The 22,690-nt window shown below is 41.0% G+C and overlaps 1 protein-coding gene across 1 annotated transcript in view; it reads left to right on the top strand.

Annotated features, from left to right (window-relative positions):
* Positions 1 to 22,690, top strand: part of LOC106143747 (EGF-like and EMI domain-containing protein 1) — a 649,376-nt gene that overhangs the window by 527,790 nt on the left and 98,896 nt on the right. The window contains exons 7-10 of the mRNA XM_026782051.1: positions 8,612 to 8,731; positions 11,420 to 11,542; positions 16,892 to 17,029; positions 21,999 to 22,121. Coding sequence (XP_026637852.1) covers positions 8,612 to 8,731; positions 11,420 to 11,542; positions 16,892 to 17,029; positions 21,999 to 22,121 — 504 coding nt within the window. The remainder of the gene's footprint in view (positions 1 to 8,611; positions 8,732 to 11,419; positions 11,543 to 16,891; positions 17,030 to 21,998; positions 22,122 to 22,690) is intronic.

Here is a 22,690-nt window from a genome sequence, read left to right as displayed (position 1 = left end):
TTCTGCAGATTGACATCCAGTTTTGCCAGCACAATTTGTTGAAGAGGCTCTCTTTTTTCCATTGTATACTTTTAGCTCCTTTATCAAAAATCAGATGTTCATAGGTTTGTGGGTAAATTATACTCTTTTTAAAACTATAGACTATGTCCTGATATTGATCCAAGAAAGTTACACATAGGATAGGATAAGAAGCAAAGTATGGTGTCAAGCATCATTTCCCAGATTTGCTCTCTGAAAGCTTCAGCTGCAGAGTCTGAAAGTGGCTGAGATATTAAGGGCTTGGTCCCCAGCACCTACATAAAAAGACCAATGATAGCCTTTGCTGGAGAGGTTGTGGAGAAAGGGATACATTCACCCATTGCTGGTGGGAATGCAAACTTGTGCAACCACTTTGGAAAGCAGTGTGGCGGTCTCTCAGGAAATTCGGGATCAACCTACCCCTGGATCCAGCAATACCACTCTTGGGAATATACCCAAGAGAGGCCCTATCATACAACAAAAGTATATGCTCTACTATGTTCATAGCAGCATTGTTTGTAATAGCCAGAACCTGGAAACAACCTAGATGCCCTTCAATGGAAGAATGGATGAAGAAAGTATGGAATATATACATATTAGAGTACTACTCAGCAGTAAAAAAACAAGGACTTCTTTAATTTTACATGCAAATGGATGGAAATAGAAAACACTATCCTGAGAGGTAAGCCAGACCCAAAAAGAGGAACATGGGATTTACTCACTCATATTTGGTTTCTAGCCATAAATAAAGGACATTGAGCCTATAATTAGAGATCCTAGAGAAGCTAAATAAGAAGGAGAACCCAAAGAAAAACATATAGGCATCCTCCTGAATATTAACCTCCATCAGGCAATGAAAGAAGACAGAGATAGATACCCACATTGTAGCACCGGACAGAAATCTCAAGGTCCAAATCAGGAGCAGGAGAGAGAGCACGAGCAAGGAACTCAGGACCGCGAGGGGTGCACCCACACATTGAGACAATGGGGATGTTCTATCGGGAACAAACTACAGTCTTGTCAATAGCCTGGGTTTTTTGTGGATTACCATGGGACCCCTTTGGCCAACAACTCAATTGGATACAACCCAATCCCCGTACTGGAAGCTTTGTTGTCAAGAGATGTCCCATTAGGATTCTGTTTCCACCATTATTTAGCAGTTTCATTTAGACTGTCTTCACATATTTATATAATTTTGGAAGTTTCAAATAACCCAGTTTAAAAATGGGATATAGATCTAAGCAGAGAATTATCAATAGAAGAAGCTCAAATGGCTAAGAAACACTTAAAGAAATATTCAACATCCTTACTAATCAGAGAAATGAAATTCAAACCATGTTGAGATTTCATCTTGCACCTGTCAGAATGACTAAAATAAGCAAAACAAGTGACGCTCATGCTGGTAGCAGTGTGGAGTAAGGGGAACACTCTTCCATTGTTGGTGGGAGTGAAAACTCGTGCAACCACTATGAATATCAATGTGACTGTTCCATCAGAAAGACGGGAATCTATATATCTCAAGATCTATCTATAGCATCTACCAAGAGGATGTTCCATCCTACAATAGAGATCATGTTCAACCATGTTCACTGCTGCTCTATTCATAATAGTCAGAAGCTGGAAAAAACTAAATGTTCCTTATAAGAATAACAGACAAAGAAAATGAGGTATAAATGCAATGGAGTATTACTCAGGCAGGAAAAAAGAAAGCACGGAATTTGCAGGTAAATGGATGAATATAGAAAAAAAATTCATCCTTAGTGAGGTATCCCAGAGCCTGAAAAACAAATATGGTATGCCTTATTTATATGTGGATATTAGCTATTATGTAATTGATAAGCAAGCTACACTCTATAGAACCACAGAGGGTAGGGAAAGAGTAAGGTACTAGAGGAGACAGATAGAGCCATTAGGAAAGGGAAATAGAAGAGATAATAAGCTGGAATGGGGGAACCAGGTCAGGAGGAGACATGGGGTTGTGTGAGGGAAATGTGTGCTGAGATAGTTAATATTGATGGAGATTTGAGGGTTAGTATGAAATACTGTGGGACAGCAGTCTTGTACCCTGTAAAGATTTGTCCCTTTCATTGGCTTAATAAAATCTGGTTGGCCTGTAACCAAGCAGGAAGTATAAGCAAGGTGACCAGAATAAAAGAATTATGGGAAGAGGAAAGGCTCAGTCTGTAGTCCTCACCCAGATGCAGAGGAAGCAAGATGAGAACGCCTCACTGATATAAGGTGCCAAGCCACATGGCTAACACAGACAAGCATCGTGGGTTAATTTAAGATGTAAGAGTTACTTAAAAAAAAAAAAAAGCTTGAGCTAATAGGCCAATCAGTTTATAATTAATGTAAGCCTCTGTGTACTTCTTTGGATTTGAATGGCTTCAGGACTGGGTGTGACAGAAACCTCTGTCAACAACGGAAACCTAATATAGTTAATTAATGTTCAATTTGGCCTCATCTTAATTCTTAGGACAAAGGAAAAATCAGTTACAGTTTTTGCTAAAGTATCTCTACGATGACTTCTAGCCCAGGTGCTAATATTGTTCCCTTCTGAAACCTCTTGATCTGGACCTCCACATCCCATATAACTTTCAACACCATTGTCTTCCAGGGTCCTACTAGGATAGCCCATAAGCCCTGCTTCCAGCATCCAAACACCTTTCTAGTCCAAACACCTAGTCTTACACATTCCTCAAAAAGAAAAAAAAAAACCATCACAGTCAAACATGTTATATCAGTATCCCACTACCTGGTACAAATTTGGTACCATTTTGATTGCTGTGACAAAACACCATGACTAAGACAACTTAGAAAAGAACGTGTTTAATTGGATTGACAGTTTCAGAGCCTTAGAGCTTATGGTGATGGAGCAGAGAATGGTATCAAGATCAGCTGAGAGTTTACATCTTGATCTACAAGTAGAAGGCGGAGAGAGTAAGAAAGAGGTAGGGAGGTAGGAAGAGCGGGGGGGAAGGAAGGGGAGGGAATGAACACTGTGAGTGGTGCTGTCTTTGGAAACTACAAAGTACACAGCAAATGATGCATCTTCTCCAATGAGGTCCCACTGTCTAATCCTTCTAAAATAATTCCACCAGCTATGTGCTTAGTGGGCCTTTCTAATTCAAAACATTCATTTATAGAATATATTTTGATAAATGTGCCAGGGTAAAATATGAATGGGATGCTCAAATACCCTACCATTCTGGGATGACCAAGTATTTTACATTAAAAAGCTCTGAGATATTCAATAAAACAGTTTTTCTCTTTTGAACTTTCCTTTTTATTGTTTAAAACAATCTTTTCTCATTTTACATACCAATCCCAGTTCTCTCCCCTTCTTCTGCTTCCCCAACCTTCTATCCATTCCATCCCCTATTAACTCCTTAGGGAGGGTGAGGTTTCCCATGGGGAGTCAATCACAGTGTAATTTATACAGTTTACAAAAGGGTTATTCCATATCAGTTGTCAGGTTGAAAGCCAAGAATAGCCATAGTACAACTTAAGCAATTTATGTCTGCTTTTTTCTACTGGGAATGAGATATGTGTTTTCAGAAGGCATGTAAATGGCATTAGTCTGCATGTGATCATCTGTCTGTCCTCTTTTGTTCAACATAATGTTTTATTGATTCATTTGCTTTTACACCTATCAATACTTCATTCCATGCTATTTACAAAGGAGCATTTATTAAGTTATAATCAGCCTACAGCAGTATTATTGGATCATATTCTACCAATACAGTTAACCTTTTAAACACTGCAATGGTGTCTTCTAGAACTAACCATTTTGAAAATTATATTATGCCGGATGGTGGTGGTGCATACTTTTAATCCCAGGACTCAGGAGGCAGAGGCAGGTGGATCTCTGTGAGTTTGAGGCCAGCCTGATCTACAGAGTGAGTTCCTGGACAACTAGGGTCGCACAGAGAAACTCTGTCTTAACCCCTTCCCCCAAAAAAAGATGATGAAGAAGAAGAATAAAGAAAAAGAAAATTGTATCACATGTATATCTTTGATGTGTGGTTGTGGGTGCACACATGGTGTTTGTGTATGGGTGAACAAGTTACCACATGTATGGAGAAGTCAGAGGATGACTCATAAGAAGAAGTTGGTTCTCTCAACCCAGCACGTGGGGCTCAGCCTCAGAATGGAACTCAGGTCATCAGGCTTGCCAGTAAGTACTTTCAAGCTCTAAGCCACCTCTCCAGCTTATAGAATAAGCAACCGCATGTTCCTACTCCATATATGATGAATAGGAGCATTGTCGCCTTGGTAAACTGTGAAAGAGCCAATACGGATGTGAAATGGCATTTCGGCATCTGCAATATTGTTCTGTGATTTTTATGTCTGTATTCTCGTATGGCTGGATGTCAGCTCGATCCTAAAGATGAGTGGCATCACACTTCAACATTTTTTTCTGCCTTGGTTTCTATAGCATTGGGATAGCCATTTATTCAAATGTTTGAGATGGTTTACTAACAATTTCTTTAAAAAATCAAATTGATAACATATCTAGAAGTTGAAATGGAGTTCAAAAGCTTCCCATGACTTTCTAAATCAGTTTAGGTAAATTTTACTGGATTGTTCTGTTGACAGGTTTTGGCTAGCATTCTACACACTTGTCAGGTACATGTGTATAAACTGTTTGTTGTGTTCTCTTTTTTGTGGTCCTGCTTTAATTTTAACCAGCTTAACTAGAGTACTAACAGTGCAATTCATCTTTGGAAAAAAATTACTTCATTGTGTGTCTTCGGTGTTTCATTATCAGAGTTATTTTTCTATTTATTTTGCGTTGACTCTATTTAATTTTTGAAAATTCTAAATTTTAGTGTTGACATATGATTTACATACTTAAAACTTCTAGATTCTTTAAATACTGTTTCAGTTTTCTCCTGTTCATTTCAATGATGTTTTAAATTATTTAAAAATATTTAAACTAGACATCGAAAAACCGAAATAATCCAATTTTAAAAACTGAGTATATGCCTAAACTGAAAATCCTCAAAAGAATAATCTTAAATGGCAGAGAAACATTTAAAGAAATGTTCAACATCCTTAGCCATCAGGGAAATGCAAATCAAAACAACTCTGAGATTCCATCTTACACCTGTCAGAATGACTAAGATCAAAAATATAAGTGACAGCTCATGCTGACAGGGAAGTGGATCAAGGAAACACTCCTCCTTTGATGGTGGGAGTCCAGATTTATACAATCACTTTAAAAATCAATATGGTGGCTTCTCAGAAAATTGGGAATCAATCTACTTTAAGACCCAGCTATACTACTCTTTGGCATATATGCAAAGGATGCTCAATCATACCACAAAGACACTTGCTCAGTTATGTTCATGGCAGTTTTATTTGTAATAGCTAGAATCTGGAAACAACCCAGATATTGCTAGGCAGAAGAATGAATAAAGAAAATGTTCATTTACACAATGGAGTATTACTTAAAGGTTAAAAACAATGACATCAAGGAATTTGAAGGCAAATGGATGGAACTACAAAAAAAAAACCCATCCTGAGTGAGGTAACCCAGACCCTGAAAGACAAACAGTATATACTCACTTATAAGTGGATATTAGCTGTGAAGTAAAGCATAATTATGCTATAATCCACAGACTCAGAGAGGCTAGGTAACAAGAGGAACCCAAGGGGGGCAGTGATACATACCTCTCTCTGGGAAGGGGAAATGGAAGAGATCTCTGGGATAGGAACTTGAGAGATTGGGTTGGGTATGACAGCTGGAGGGGGGCAATATTGAAAGAGAAGCATAGGGATAGGCTTTGGGGGATCAGGTTGAAACCTGATGCAATGGAAACTCCCACAAATCTACAAGCATAAACCCAGATAAGACTTCAAGGGGGATAGCCTGAACTGGCCATCTCTTGTGATCAGATTAGTGACTACACCAATTGTCATCAGAGAGTTTTCATCTAGTAACTGATGGAAACAGATGCAAATACCCACAGTCAAACATGAGGCTACGCTTGGCGAATCCTGTTGAAGAGAGGGAAGAAGGATTGTAGGAGCCAGAGGAGACAAGAACACCACAGAAGCAACTGATCTGGCTCATCAAAACTCACAGAGTCTGAACCAACAGCCAGGGAACTTGCATGGGACCAACCTAGGCCCTCTATACATATGTAACAGTGTGTAGCTTGGTCTACTCGTGGGATTCCTAACAGTGAGAGCAGGGACTTTCTCTAACACTTAGGCTGGTTCTTGAGAAACTATTCCTCATACTGTGTTGCCTTGCCCAGCCTTAATTCAAGGGGAGCTGCTTAGTCTTATGGCCACTTGATAAGCAGGCCTCTGTGGGAGAACTGCTCCTTTCTGAACAGAAGCAGAGAAGTAGATTGAAAGGGTTGGAGGGAAGGTATGGAGAGGGGATGGGAGGAGAGGAAGGAGGGAAAACTGAGGTAGAGATTTAAAATTAAAAAAATAAATTTAATTAAAAAGTGTGTGGATGTCTCTCTCTCTCTCTCTCTCTCTCTCTCTCTCTCTCTCTCTCTCTCTCTCTCTGTGTGTGTGTGTGTGTGTGTGTGTGTGTGTGTGTATTTGCCTTGCACTGGGGGGATGGTACAGTGGGAAAGTACTTGCTGACCAGATATGAGGACCTGAGTTTGAATGCCCAACACCCATGCAAACAATACTGGCAGGGGAACAGAAAAATAGGGAAAAAAATCCCCTTTAGTCATTTTATATCCATCAGTGTTTTGTTTTGACCCAGGTCATGGTCTGTCATTTTCAGTACCCTGTGTGCCCTGAGAAAGAATGCATGGAGTGCAGACCCTGCTGGAGGACTTAGAAACGTCAGTCAATTGATGCAGTGTCAGTTGACTTTCATCTCCCGAATTTTTAATGTCTTGTCATCTTGTCTCAGTTTATTAGTTTATGGTGCTGGGAACAAATGCTGGATGTTTAGGAAACTTTGAGTATATACTAACAGACAATCTGCGACTGAATGGTGCCATAAACCCCTTCTGTGACTTTGTCTTATTAAATGCAATCACAGGAATATCCAAGTCTAACTATTTGGTTCAGTCCCTTTCTATAACCTGAGTAAAACTGCATCCATTTTTTGAAAAGACAACCTGGTACTCTCATAGAAAGAGACAGTCTGAACATCCCTGTGTCTAATGAAGAAAGTGAATTAATGTTCATAGTTCTTCAAAACAGAAACCACCAAAGCAAATTCCACCAAGCTTTTAACGAACTTAGACCAAAGCTCTAGTGTTTGTCAGATGGTATAAGCATATGCAGCACCATGGGACACATTCCATGATGCTGGCATTACTCTGTCCTAAAGACAAAAAAAAAAAAAAAAGACATTAGGAAAAAAAAGAAGAAGAAGAAGACAATTGTCCAAGGTTTCTGTCCCGCCCGGTCCTGCAGCCATTCAGTCCCAAAGAAACACAAAGAGGTCTACGTTAATTATAAACTGTTTGGTCTAATAGGTCAGGTTTCTTATTAACTCTTAGAACTTATAATAGCCCACAATTCTTGTCTGTGTTAGCCACGTGGCTTGGTACCTTTTTGGCAAGACAGTCACATCTTGCTTGATCTGTGTCTGGGTTCCTCTGTGTCGACTGCAAACTGACTCTCTTCCCAAAATTCTCCTGTTCTCATTTTCCCTCCTCTGCTTTCTGCCTGGTCTCTCGTTCCGCCTATCCTTTCTGCCTGGTTACTGGCCAGTCAGCATTTATTTAAAATACAAGTGACAGGGAACAGACCGTTGTCCCACGGGAGAAGACTACAGAATAAATAAACATTTTTCAAATTTAGAACTCCTAACAAATACAAGAAAACCTCACTTAACAGTTTATAACAATAATTATAGTCTGGGACCAATAATTGGTCTGAGACAACCAAAGACACTCAGAAATTTCAAATGTAATTACTAGCAAGTGTGGTGGAACATGGTTGTGACCCTGAACAACTAGAATGTCATAACATTCTGAAGCCAGAGCTGGGGAGATCAGGTTGGGTTCGTGGCCACCCTGGGTTACATACAAAGACCCTGTTCTCAAGAGCCAGGAATCCCACCTTTGTTTCTCCACATGCCTTTTCCTGACACCCTGACTGTTGACCCTGTATCTGGGGAATCTAGGGAAGGAGCTGATGCAATGAGAACCTGACAGTCCAAAGGTGTACAACTGTAGCTAGAGAAACAGACCAGAGTCATGCTGCAGAGCTGTGGTTGGTTGCCTTGTGGATCAGAGGGAAGGGGATCAGAACTTGGAAACAGGGATATTAGTTAAGACATGCTACAGAACTGTGGTTGGTTCCCTTGTAAAACAGAGGGCAGGGGATCAGAACTTGGAAACAGGGACGTTAGGTTAAGTCCCTTTTGACCTTGATCTCTTTATTATCTTGCCCAGAAAGAGGTCTCAGATGCAAAAGCAGAAATGTGTTTGTTGAATGAGTTCCATTCGAAAGCTGGAAACACCATTCTGGAATCTAAACATCTTTAAATGGGAAACACATGACTCTAATATTTTTGTGACTTTTCCTTATCCAGCCATCCACTATGCACACCTTTCTAAACTGAATGAATTATGATCACTGACTACTTCGTTGCTTTCAGAGACAGACCCCTGTGCAGGAAGGAATGAATGTGCTCACCTATGCCAAAGCGAGAACGGTGTGGCCAGGTGTGCCTGCCATGCTGGGTACCAGCTGTCTGCAGACAAAAAGGCTTGTGAAGGTAGGAAGCTGAAACTGATATCTTAATTGGGTAATTGTTTGAAATTCTGTTGCAGTCATATTGAACAGTTGGAGTAGGTAGGAGAAAAGGTGTTTGTATTTATGCTAAAAATGAACACTTTAATTCATTACTTGATCACTATGAAAGTATTTTAGACTGCTACAAAAAACATAGTGAAATTCTTGCTTATTTTAAAAAGTGACTTAGTGTGCTTTCAGAGGTAATGTTTTTTTTTTTTTGTTTTCTGTTTCTTTTTTTAAGAAAAATCGAGAATTAATATTTCAAACCCCTCAGTAACCACATAGGGAGTTTTTGATTATAGGCTACAGAGGTGGAGGTAACCTTTGAAAAGCAAGTGTGTGCAAATGAGCCTCTCAGAACTTAGAAATAATTAAAACGAGAGGAGAAAGAAATGCCATAAACACAAGGTTACACGGTTCTGTTTCCAGAAATAGCAAAGCAGACACACTTCAGTTCAGAGATGAAAGGGCTAAATTATTTCATGACTGGCACCAATGGAGAATCAAAGAAGTCCTGTGGGACAGTCTTTGTTTTAATAACTTCTGAGAAACCACGGAATTCTTCATTTTTATCATGGCATCTCCATGAAATGAGAAAGTTTACTTGGATTAATTATGAAAACAGCAAAATATTTCTTGGTTTACAGGACTGAGAAACATTTTGAGAAACTGAATACAAACTAGACATAAACATCATTGTGAGACTGGGATGGGGGAATGAGGGCTGGTGAAATGGCTCAGCTTTTACAGGTTTGGGCCTAGATAAAGTGAGATGCCTCTCTGTATGCTACGAATATGTTTTATTTGCCATTGGTTAATAAGGAAGCTGCTTTGGCCTATGGTTGGGCAGACCGTAAATAGGTGGGACATCCAGGCAGAGAGAATGGGAGAAAAAGGTGGAGTGGGGAGATGCTAGGAGCAGCCAGAGGAGTAAGATGCCAGAACATTACTGGTAAGCCAAAGGTCAAGTGTCAATACACAGATTATTAGTAATGGATTAATTTACATGTAGGAACTAGCTGGTTAGGAAGCCTGGGACATCAGTCAAGCAATTATATTTAATATTAAGCCTTTTCCAATGATTATTTTATGAGCGACTGTGGGGACTGGCAGGTGGGAGAGAAACAAACCCGGTGGGACTGGGCGGGACAGAGAAAGTCTCCAGCTACATCTAGCAACCTGAGTTCAAGTCCCAGGTCCCATACGGTGGAAGAAGAGAGCCAACTGCTGCTGGCTGTCCTCTGACCACTCTCGTGTAGCTTGACATCGGTCCCCGTTCACATACGCACACATGCACAGAAAATAAGTGAAGTGAAATACAAAGAAAACAGCTTTACGAATTTTAAGCCTATTATTTTGGCAAAGATATACTACTTTGGTTTCCATTTCTCTTTTAATTACTGCTTTACTATTTTAAATATGGATGGTGCTTTGCCTATGTTTGTGTATCATGTGCATGCAGTACGCACGGAGGCCAGAAAAGGGCAGCATATTCCCTGGAACTGGAGTGACCGAAGATGTGAGCTGCCAGATGGGTGCTGGGAATTGAACCTGGATCCTCTAGAAGAGCAGGCAGTGTTCTTAAATGCTGAGCCGTGGGCCCAATCCTTGCTTTTCATTTCTCAGCACTAACCTAGCTTGGAAACTGACAGAAGGGACAATAGAGGATCTTAACTATTGTCTATTGAACACCAACAAACAAGATAAATAGAAAAACAGATAACTTTCATTTTTCAGGCTCCTATTTTAATGTCTGATGCAGTAATCCTAGAAATCTCTCCCCAACACCACTGCGTATTTGAGGGCTCCACCAGTACATGAGAATGTGGAATGGCAGCCAAATGTGAGGGGAAAAGATGTACTAGTCAGAAAAGATGTGACAGGACCTCTTCAGGTAAAAGGAAGAGGTTACCTGGACCCCAAAACTGAAGTCGTGCTGAATCAAAGTGGCCATCTCTTTCTGGAGAGAGGATACCAGAATCATATGGCGTGTTGTATCATAGTCGTAACAGTTACAAAGATGTATATGGACCAAGTCTGGGTTGCTATGAGAAAGGCCCCACATCTGAGTTGCCCATCGCTGCACCTCTCCTTTTAAAGCAGGGAGCTGCAACAGGTCATATTTGGGAACATATGTGTATATACAAATACATTTATGCATGCAATAAAAATTGAAGAAGAAAGAACCCATAAATTTGAAGAAGAGTGGAAAAGGGAATATGGGGGGCTTTGAAGGGCGGGAAGAGTGGGGGGAAATGTTGTAATTAACATACAATCTCAAAAGTAAAGAAAAAGCCAGGGGATTGGGGTATCTATTTAATAATATGCTATGTTCATAACGTCAGACTACAATGGCCTCTGTGCTGCTGGGGAGTGGATTAGAACTATTATTATCTTTAGTTCTATTCATTTTTCCCAGTTAATAGCAGCTGGGTTTGGTGGACGGGAAGAAACACTAGTGAGCATCCGACTAACTCAGGATGTGTAGTCATAGCAGCTTTGTGCTCACAAGTCCCTCCTTCTCGCTAAGTGGATAGAGTCTGTGGTATCTAGTATTGTGTTGAAAATTAAAGGGTAAGTGGAAGGTGACAGTATATTCATTTTTATAATTCACAAATAAGGCTGAATTGGAGATGCTAAGACAGATGCTGTGGGTCTCTCCCTGTAGACATAGACGAATGTTCTGAAGAGCTTGCTCCCTGTGCTCATCGCTGTGTGAACTCAGAGGGGTCCTTCACGTGTGCCTGCCACCCTGGCTTTGAGCTAGGAGCTGACGGGAAACATTGTTACCGTAAGTAGCAACCATGACAGCCTTGGAAGTGAGTCAGGTGTTACAAGTAGCAAGCAAGAGTGATAATTGAAAGACCAGCACTGAAAATGTTGGCTAAGAGAAAGTACCCGAGCACTTTGCCTGGTGGGACAGAGTGGGGATGGGGACTGACAAGTGCAACCGGTTTCATTCTGTTGTTGAGGAAAGAGGCAAATAGAACAGAGTCTGCAGTATGGTTCGCAGGCTAGTCAGCGAGGGTGGACTTTCAGGTCTTCTGACCAGAAAATCTTGAATTAATGACTCTGATGGTTTGTGAAGTTCTGTCTTCTTGTATCACCTCTGCTGAGCACTAAAGGTTCCACTGTAATGCCCAAAGAAGAGGAAAGAGCACGGCTGAAGAAAACATAAGAGAAAAGAACAGCTCTAGGCTTCTTTGGGCATTACGGTGGAATCAAAAGATTGCCCTCATAAATAATCCCCTTCTTGTCTGGATCATCATTATTACTGTGTTCTAAAATAACATTACAAACATTTCCTATCTTAAAAGTACTATCAAGTGAGCTCACATCTGCTAGAATTTCCACAACAAAAATTTCATTAGCCAAAATAATCATTGGCTCTCTCTCTCTCTCTCTCTCTCTCTCTCTCTCTCTCTCTCTCTCTCTCACCTCCTAACTTCTCGTCAACCCATGCTAACAGGTCTGACCCTCCCTGACCCTCCATGGACTCTTTCATCTTTATCCTTTCATGTTTCCAGATAAAATTAAAACCTGCTCGGTTTTATCAAGTTTCAGTGTCTTCCAGCAGTTGGTTACTGTGTTGGATCATTTTGGTGAACTTGACATGAGCCAGGGTGTGGGGGAGAGTGAACGTCAGCTGAGAAAATGACTTTATCAGAGTAGCCTATAGACAAGGCTGCGGGCCATTTTCTTGGCTAATGATTCATGTGGAAGTCACCGAGTTTGCAAGTAGGCTGAGCCAGCCCTGGAGAGTAAGCCAGGGAGCAGAGTTCTTCCAGAGCTGTTGCTTCAGTTCCTGCCTCCAGCTTCCTTGCCTGCTTGAGTTCCTGCCTTAGTTTTGCTCCATGATGGATTATGATTAATTGGGATATGTAAGCTAAAACAACCCCATCTTTCCCAGGTTGTTTCTGGCTGTGCTATTTATCACAGCATTAGATACCAAACCAAGACAATTACTTTCTTTGCTCCCGAAATGCTCTCTTCCTTCCTCCACTGTCCTAGTTCCTCGGCCCCATCTCTGCCCTGGCTCAATATTTGTGCTTCCACTTCCTCCACTTCTAATGACATTCCTTAACTGCATACTCGGTGGCCTTACTTACATGAGTGACAGCTACTGCATTCTAGGTGGCAGCTCTTTCTTGGAGGTGTTCTTTGCAGTCTTTCACACTCACTGCTCATGCCACAATGCTCATAGCACAAGTCACTAAGTCTTAGGGCTGGGACTTGAAGAGCCTTTCAATTATGCATAAACAAGACCTTCGACTTCACCACCGTTTCCACGCACTGTATGTCTTTTTACTGGTGAGAGACAAAGAACACACAAAGAAAGATAGACAAGCAAGCATGTTCACATTCTTCCTGGGCTTCTTCATGAGGAGACACCGTGAGAAGTCAGGAAATTTACTCTCCTCTGCATAGAATTCTGTTTCCCGGTTGTTGAAGTACCATTCCAGTCTACCGGTGCGTTTCTACTGTGTTTATAGGGCAGCTTCTTCACAGTGATGTTTGCCTTTGAAAGAGCAAAGTAAATACAATGGGAGAGAAACTGACTATTAATTAAGAATGGACTTCTGAGGTTGAGCTCTTTCAGAATGCCTGCAGCACTCCTCTTGCAGGAAGAGAAAATGGGGATGGAATTTTCTTTATTAATGTTTGGTTTTTGAAATATAGCCAGACATTTAGGGGGTGAGCATATTTTAAAATGTGCAAATGAATCTTGCAAACTGGCCTGCAAGTTCTCAGGCACCATGAACGCAGGGATCATTATCAATACTGGTTTATAATTTACAAGCTTTCTTTAGAATTTACTCAGGAAAGCAATTTGCCTTAGAGTCGCCCGTGTTGGGTGGAAGTGCGTTTTTCCATTTACTTTCCTGATGGGAATATTTAACTAAGTCCCCTTTAAGGTCGTCTCCACACCTCAATGTTTACTACTGACATACAAACGTTTCTCAGTGAAAATCTGAGTTCTGAGGTGTTTCCACACGCACAGGCCAAGGAGATCTGGTCAGAACATGATATTTAAGCGTAAATGCAGCTCCTCTAGGAGATGGGTGTGCTGTGGACACTGGCTTCACCTTTATCCAAGAAAAGGCTTTATGGTCATTTAATTTCTTTAGAGGAAATCTTGATATACTCTGTAATCTAACCACTCTGTCACTCAGTCCTCATGATATCCTGTGAGTTCATTCTTACTGCCCTGTGATTCGGATTCGGAAAGTTCCACACAGCTCACCATGAGAGGAGACTTTCGTCAAAAGAATTCTCAACTTAATATTGGTGTTATTAGATGCATATGCTTTATTATTGTAAATATCAAGCAAATAATGAATTTCTCACCTATCAGAAGAAACAGATTTTCTTTAAGTATAAATTTTTTTAAAAAAATGTGATATACACATGCGTGTGCGTGCGTGTGTGCATGTCTATGTATGTGAGTTTATGTGAGTGTGTGTGTGTGTGTGTGTGTGTGTGTGTGTCCCCTGTGTGATTTTTATACACTATGAAAGTAGCTCGTTGTAAATCATCCCAGGTTAAGAACCCAAATACCAACTGATTTCTAGTGGCAAACTGTAGATCTAAGGTTGTCTTTTTTATTTGTTTTATTTTATTATATTTTTTACCATTGTAGCCCTGGCTAGCCTCAAACTTGATATTTATCTCAGGCTGCCCTATAATTCCTGAACATTCCTCTTGGCTCTGCCTCCCAAGTGGTGTGATTATAGAAGTGCACCATTACACACAGCTCAAACCCTTTCATCCTGTATGTTTTAATGAGACAGATTCAGGTATATTGTGAAGTTTTGCTCAGAGTGTGTAAGGAAAAGAAGATCAAGAATAATTCAAGGTCTCAAGCCTTACTAAGCAGGAGAGTACTAATCAGTTCTATCCAAGTGTGGGTCTACAGGAAAAACACAGAGAGACGGGGATTCCATTCACAACTCATCTTTAGTGTGTGAAGTTTGGCAACCCATGCGGAAACGCAAGTCAAAAGTTTCTACCTATTTTCTGAATAAAAAAAATAATCTAGATACTAGTAGAGGTCAGGGTTGGGAGGAACAATGTTTAGGCTGTGAGCAAGAATGAGTTCATATGGAAAGAGAGGGCAAGTGGAGGAAAAAAAAAGAACTTTGAGTAGGGACCAGCGTCAGGAAAGAACAAGATCAAATATCCAGGAGAGAGTAGGGAAGCCCAGAGAGCAGGTCAAAGGAACGGGGACCGGGGACTGATGTGACAGCCACTGGAGAACAGTGTGAGACCTAGAGAGGCTCTTGTGTTTCTAAAATTAACAGGCAAGAAAATTAACTTTTCTTTAATACTATCAGGGCAACATGTGTAGTTTTAGGAAACCCTTGAAGCCAGGGTTAAGTGACTTAGTCACTCTGGAAAGCACTTTTGGGTTAGAGTTGGTTGTCCCTGATTCCTACCCATCACAGACATTCAGACGTTACTGCTCTGCTCTATCTACTTCTCCAGACTTTGTCCGTCTAGAATGCTGTAGTACTGTGTTATCCCCTGCAGAAACTTTCATCGGGCATATGCCTTTGTGATGCAGGCAAATTCTTGCTTCCCTGAGGAGCTGGCATTTCTTTAGTGAGCGCTATTTTACTGACTGGCCATACCAAAACTGGTTTATTATTTACCCATCTAACAAAATTACAGTTATTCTCATATTTGGGGCCACTTTATGAAGAGAGATGTCATGAATATTTATAAATTCATATTTAAGCTGTTAATCAAATAATTTTTTGCCTTATGGGTGGTCCTTTACAGAAGTCATCTCTGGTCAGAAAGCTCGCACATTTATAAACTTCAATTGTTTGGAACAAGGTGTTTTTGTTGCTGTTGTTTGTTTTGAACCTTATAGTTTTAATCTGTTAAGAAAATCTCTTTACACGGCTGACAGTGGCAAACCTGAAGAGCAGCTCAGGTTGATGTCATGCGTTCTATGTTAGCGTATGCGTTGAAATCACTCTGCCATTCTGTCCTCTACATGGTCTAGTGTTCTCAGTCGCTGCCCACAGAGATTCCTTCTTTCAACAGGGAAATGATTGGCAGAATCTCCATTTGTTTCACCAATCTTTGGGAATGTATGTTTGAACATTTGCTGGGAGCTACTAAGGCAAAATGAAGAAGGCACCGTGGGCTCAGAGTGGCAGGGACCTGCAGTGCTGGTTGGGGACAGTGTGCCACAGGCTGTAGTGGTCAAACACAATCTTGGAGGCTTCAGGTTCTCCAAGTGTCAGGATGAAACATGTTCACAGGGAGTGCCCCAATCCCAGGTGCATTTGTCCTGTTATTTTTCATATTCTTCTTCCAATGGACTGGGGCATTAACTGCATAAGGTAATAAGCCAATATGGGGGCAGTCAATGAGTGCAGGGTGCCCACACCTTTTTGGCAGAAATGACCAAGTAAACAGTGGTCAGCGCATTGAAATTTCACACTTGAAACACCAAACCAAGCTTTCTTTTATTTCCTGTGTCTTCATTTAGAAAATCAGAGGCTACAACATCTGAATGCTCAGGCCAGTCGACATTCAGATGCTGGGCCTGATGCTCACCAATATGTCCAAATTACTAGCATATGCCGCGGATGGTGACATGTTTCCAAAATAATAGTATGCTAATGTGATAAGTGTGTTTTATATGCATCAAAGCTGGTTAGCACTCTCACAAGATGCAACTTACATATGATCAGCCAGTACACTGGTTTAGTATCTCGTCAACACCAAGTTACTTTTAATAGTCATTTCATTAACCTAAAGTCACTGAAAAGAACAATTATCAGCTTTAATACACACACACGCATGCACACATGCTTTGCAGTCCCTAAAGGAAGTGTCTTTTATCGTATCTAGTAGCCACTGATGGACTCATCACTGCATTTCCTATCCTCTTATTACTTTGCTTATCAATACTTCTTATCACTTAGTAGTACAACACAGCATAGGCATGTATATTCATGATGTGTATTTCATGAGAAGCCTTAGAGTTTTATATGCATAAAGTGTTGATATATTTTCAATAGAATGAGTCATCCTCTCCAAAGAGAAGGCACGTCCATTGTTAACATATATTCCATTTTCTCTATTATTATGCTAATAGCCCTCTTTTGCTTGTTTTGGGAAGGAATTGAACTAGAGATTGTAAACAGCTGTGAGAAGAACAATGGGGGCTGCTCTCACCACTGCGAACCTGCGATTGGTGGACCCCGTTGCTCCTGTAACCATGGACATCGACTCGACGCAGATGAGAAGACATGCATAGGTAATGTTCGGTAAATGCCATCTTCATTCGGAGTTTCTCTGGACTCCTTTAGGACTTTCATGCTAATACCCATTGCTACAGTGTGAGCCACAACCCTCAGACTGAAGAGAGAGAAATACACTAAACTGTGTACCTGACCATTGATACATAGCAAAGATATTTTAGAATTGGATATTTTCCCTGAAATTAAGGATACACACACACACACATACATACACACACACACACACATATATATCATTAAAAGTATTTATATATATATATATCATTAAAAGTATATATATATGGGCTAGTAACTGTATGTGACTAAAACTTACTCTTTTGTTTCAGGAAAATATTCTAAGTTCTCTCAAATCTACCAGATTTGTATGCTCAGAATAGATACAGCTGTCAGTTCCAAGTCTTCCTACCTCAAGCAGAAATGAAATCATGCTCCTTGCTTTTCAGTATGGTAATGAATTAGATGAATGTCCAATTATGCTATAGAAGCTTTTACCAAAAGAAAAATTTAAAAGATAATCTTCTTTGGACATCCCAGGTCAAGCCCGTTTCTTTAATTATGCGCATTTGTGTGTTTGTGCACGGGTATGTGTACATGTGAGTGCAACAAGTCAGTAAGTCCAGAAAAGGGATTCAGATCCCCTGGACCCAGTGTTTCTAGTGATTATAAGCTGCCTAGTATGGGTGCTTGGAAGATAACTTGGGGCCACTGCGAGAACAATTCATCTTCTTAACCACTGAGCCATCTCTTCAGCCCCTAAACCCATTTTTAGTGGGTGGCTTTCACAACATATTACCAGAGGTTGCATCATTAGTTTCATTCATTTATTATTAATAATGATTATTGTTTAGAACATTTGCAACAATGAGAAGAATAATCCCAATCCAGCCTTCCCTCATAGAGAAATACCGAATGGAGGTCTCCCAGTGTTTCTCCACTACGAGGCAATGGATCCAGTGTGAAGCAGCACTGCTGGGTTCCGCTTCTGAATCTGCCAAGCCCCCAGATAGTGATGTCTTCGTTCTAAAATGGAAGCGCTACATTTGCTTATTTTCTTAATGAAGGCATGTGTTTTCACCCTTTATAGCGACAGTAAGAATGCTAAGGAGCCTCACTTTCACTGCACGCTATTCTGACTCTTTAGAGCAGGAATGCAGAGGTAGCAAAAGCACTGGATTGGGTTATTTGGTTTTGTACTTGGGCACTATGAGAGAACACGATCATGGAATTTACAGTACTTTGGTCTCACAAGACTATTTAAGCCTAAACAAAGCCATTGCATATGTTTCTTGATCCAGGAGTGCTTTTTACCCTGCTATGAGTTAACAGAGCCCAACAAATCAGAACCAATTGTTTTCTTTGAGTCTCTTGCAATGTAAACTGTGCCATATTTTCTGTCTCATTAATATTTAAATTTATGAAAGAAATGAATGGTTCTCTTCCTCCCTCTCTCCTTCCTTCTTTCTTTTCTTTTTCTCTTCTCATTTTGTTTTTTATGAGCACTAAATAAAGGAAACTGATAAGTTACATCTTTTCTTTATATTTGAATTAATGTATTTCTTCTTATATTCTTTTAAACCTTGATGTCTTTGAAAAGTACAATTCAGGAAACTTATTTACAGCTAGAAAAATATAGCATCTGCTAGGGTCAAAATGCAGGAAACTGTGTATTTGTGAGATTTCAGCAGTCAACAAGGCAATGTTACACTGCTTATAGTTTTATTTTCCTTTATTTTTTCAATGATAAAAATGCCTATTTCTGAAGATCATATATTCACCAAGACAAAAGCAATGGCTTCCTTAGACCATGAGGTCACCCTGCCCTTCTTGCTGCCTGTTGCTCTGTTAAACAGCCATGAGTTCTATCATATGTTACTATGAGGTATTTTCTAAAGATGGAGACATAGAAGAAAAGATGAAAGTGGTCCAAGTACAGCTATCACAACAAAGGTCAACCTTGTCAAAGTGCAGAAGTCCAGTCCTGAAGCTAGAGAAAGGGGTAAAGGATCACTGGAGAAACCATTGTCGGACCACAGTGAGGTCTGTCAAGCTATCCAAAAGGCTAGATACTGGGAAATACTGGCAACTTTCCTTCAGTGGCTATGGACAGAGGACGAGGCTTTTCACGCTGATGCTTCTCAGAACTGAGTGGTTCAGAATTTCACCTCAGTACATGAATCTTCCAGTTTTGGGGGTTAGTTTTCCCTCTTCAAGTGAGAGTTGCATTATGTCTCTGCAGCAGTCTGGGGCTGGCTTTTCCCGTTCAGGTGAGAGGTGCATTATGTCTCTGCAGCGGTGTTGCAGCCTGAACAGCAGCCAAAAGCCTTAAAGTCTGAACAAAACAGGAACTCAGACGATCAACAGTTCCATCAAAGCTATGAAAAGAAATAAAGAAGTATACAAAAGCAGCTGGTATTAGGGTTGAAGTGACAGTGTTAGAAAAGATCCGAGTGAGAATTAAGTCTGTGAACTCCTCGCTCTGTACATATGAAAACATGAATTCTGGTCCAGCACCCACATAAAAGCCTGGGCGTGTAATCCCAGGACTCCTTGGGGGAGACAGAGGAAACTCTTGGCTTGCTAGCCAGTTGATGCAGTGACTAAGACCCTTTCTCAAAACATGAAGTGAAGAGAGCATTGAGGATGACGCATGATACATGTGCACTTCCATACACACGCCACAGGTATGTGTGTCCCCCACATGCCATGCATGTGTATCCCCCATATGACTTGACCAATGGTGCATGTGCACGCCCCACAAGACATGCATGCACACTCCCCCACATGACATGCACGTACACTCCCCCACATGACATGCCTGTATAACTCCCCTACATGACCTTCATGTTCACTCTCCAACATGACATGCATGTGTGGTCCCCCACATGACATGCATGTAAAATCCCCAACATGACATGCATGTGAACTCCCCCACATGACATAAATGTAAACTCCCCCACATGACATGCATGTACATTCCCCACATGACATTTATGTTCACTCCTACACATGGCATGCATGTACACTCCCCCATATGACATGCATGTACAATCTCCCACATGACATGCATGTGCCCTCCCACAGATGGCATGCATTTACACTCCCCCACATGTTGTGCATGCACACTCACATACATGACATACATGTTTACTCACACACATGACATGCATTTGAGTTCCTACATGATTTTACCGATGACACGTGTACGTCCCTCACTTGACGTTCATGTGTACCCTCCCCCATATGACATGCATGTGTACACCCCCTGTGACCCCATGTGGCATGTGCACCCCCATCACACAGGGCATGCATGTCTACTCACACACACATGACATCCATGTGCACCTCTTCACCCCCACATGAATTCTACCATAGAAAAGGTAAGCTTCTGTTGAGATTCTGAGCTGAAATCAGTGCGCAAGGTAAGAAATTTCCCTGGAGAATGGAAATGGCAAAACAAGCAGAAATTAACACATAATAGCAATCAGAACAAGGATATTCTCAGATTATGTGACATAGCCAGTCCCTAGCTAGTGGAGACCTCTATGTTCAGGCTCTGTTAGCAAGAAGGCTTTTTTTAAAAGAAAAAAGAAAACAAAAATATCTAAATTTTTTTTTTAAAAAATCACAAAGAGTACTGTTTTAAATGAAGTAAAAAATACTTTATCTTTTGTTTTTTTAACTTCTATGTTCACCTTGTTTAATCTAAAGGGCAGGGGAAGGCTTAATATGATGAAAGCTAATATCTGCAGTCTTCTGAGTGGAGCTCCTGGTGACATTTTGCTAGAAAAAGAACGCATTGTGCCAGATGACCTTCATTTAGATAGTGACCCCTCACCTTGACCGACTGCATGCATTTCCTTTCCTTCCTTCCGGTCTCTTGTCTTCATTTCCCTGCCTCTACTGACTCTCCCCAGGTTAATTGAGACACTGACCTCTCTGTACCAGTGGTCGCTCACGTAGTCCTGGAGCAATAGGATTCTGTATGCTCAGCAGTGACAGCCACCCAACCTAACAGCTCAGCAGGCAGGCTAGAACTGAGCCAGGGGCTGAAAGCCAGTGCCTTCATCATGCAATCCCTGGCAGCCCAGAGCACGGGAAAAGAGCGAGTGTCTACAGCAGCCTTTCACTCTTCTGCCCAGAGTGACCCTGTAAAGCTTGGGCCAAGCAGATCGCTGTTTGGCTGAGGGGTTTCCTGACAACTACTGGAGCTTTTTGGTTGTCCCCAGGCCAGCCGTGTCTTAAGAACAAGCACTCACGATTGTAGAGTTCTCAATGATAATGCTGTCTAAACAGCTGCTCGCCTGACAGGGGAATGACTTCACAGCTGTAGCAAACCCTCGTATGTGGACCTCACTCATCCACGCGATGCAGCATCAGCACCTTTAAGGGAATACTCTGGAATACTCCAGAATTTAATACACAGCTTGTGAAGTAAGGGTGCCTCTTTCCATCTCACAGACATACAGCTCCCCCTCCTCTCCCTCGTTGAGTGCAAGGGGAATGTGTACTTGGGAACACTCTTGATCTACAGTCTTAAAGAACAGGCACATTACAAAGTGTGTAGCTGTGCTTTCTGCGGCTGTCAAACATTAGTTACTAAGTGGAATTCTTTGGATCTTCATCCTTAATTCTGCCTTTTTGTTCCTCAAGTTCTATTTATTCAGTCATATTGCTTTTGAAACTGGAAAAAGTAGCAGAGAACTCTATTCCTATAATTATAAATGCATTTAAAGATGACTTATAATCCTCCAAATTAAATAACAGACATGCAAGGAACATACCAGAAACATAAACCAAAAATGGTATCATATTTTTATGGGATCGTTTCTTCAATGTCTCTACTACATGGCCTGAGAAGTGAGAAATGGTTAATCAGGTTTAATTCGGAAATGAGGCCGCTCAAAGCTTCTTCAGTTTTGTTGGATTCTGCTTCCTGGGATAATACCAATGTCCTCTGCCCTTCAGACTTTGATGAATGTGAGAGTGGAGACGCCTGCTGTGCCCAGCTCTGCATCAACTATTCAGGAGGCTATGAATGCGGCTGTCAGGAAGGCTTTCGGATTAGTTCGGACGGCTGTGGATGTGATGGTAAATTCCTGCTATCTCATGGATCTACTGATGTGATGTGCAACTGGGGGCCTGAGCTTGGAAGCAGTGCCTTTCACGCTAGAGAAATGTGGAGTTCTGTGTTGCATCATGTGACAGCCTATGTACTTTGGTGGCTCATACTTGGAAGAACCCGAGATTTCAGTCAGTGGAATGAAGACAGCAATAGAGTTAGGGAGTAAATTAAGGGAAGTTCACAACAATAAAGGTAAAGAACAAGATAGGCACTCCACTGAAGGCAGCTGTTATTAGAGATGCTACCAATTACTCTTTTTTCATTGTTGTTAGTTGGATTACTGTTTATTCCTTTTTTCCCTCCTCTACTACCGTTAGAGGTTTTCTGGTTAGTATTGGATATGAGAGATTCCTTCTTAGCTTTTAGTAATCTCTTCGTTGTAGGAAATTTATTCATTCTTTTGTTTTCCTAATTAATAGTGTCTTCCTTCAGAAATCATATAAAGATCTGGAGTCTGGAGAGTGAGTATTGCACTCTCTTCCTCTCTCTCTCTCTCTCTCTCTCTCTCTCTCTCTCTCTCTCTCTCTCTCTCTCT

The sequence above is a fragment of the Microtus ochrogaster genome, chromosome 1 (genome assembly GCF_000317375.1).
Source record: "Microtus ochrogaster isolate Prairie Vole_2 chromosome 1, MicOch1.0, whole genome shotgun sequence".
In the NCBI taxonomy this organism is placed as follows: Eukaryota; Metazoa; Chordata; class Mammalia; order Rodentia; family Cricetidae; genus Microtus; species Microtus ochrogaster.
The sequence above is the reverse complement of the archived record's forward strand: the minus strand, read 5'-3'. Positions and strand labels throughout refer to the sequence as shown.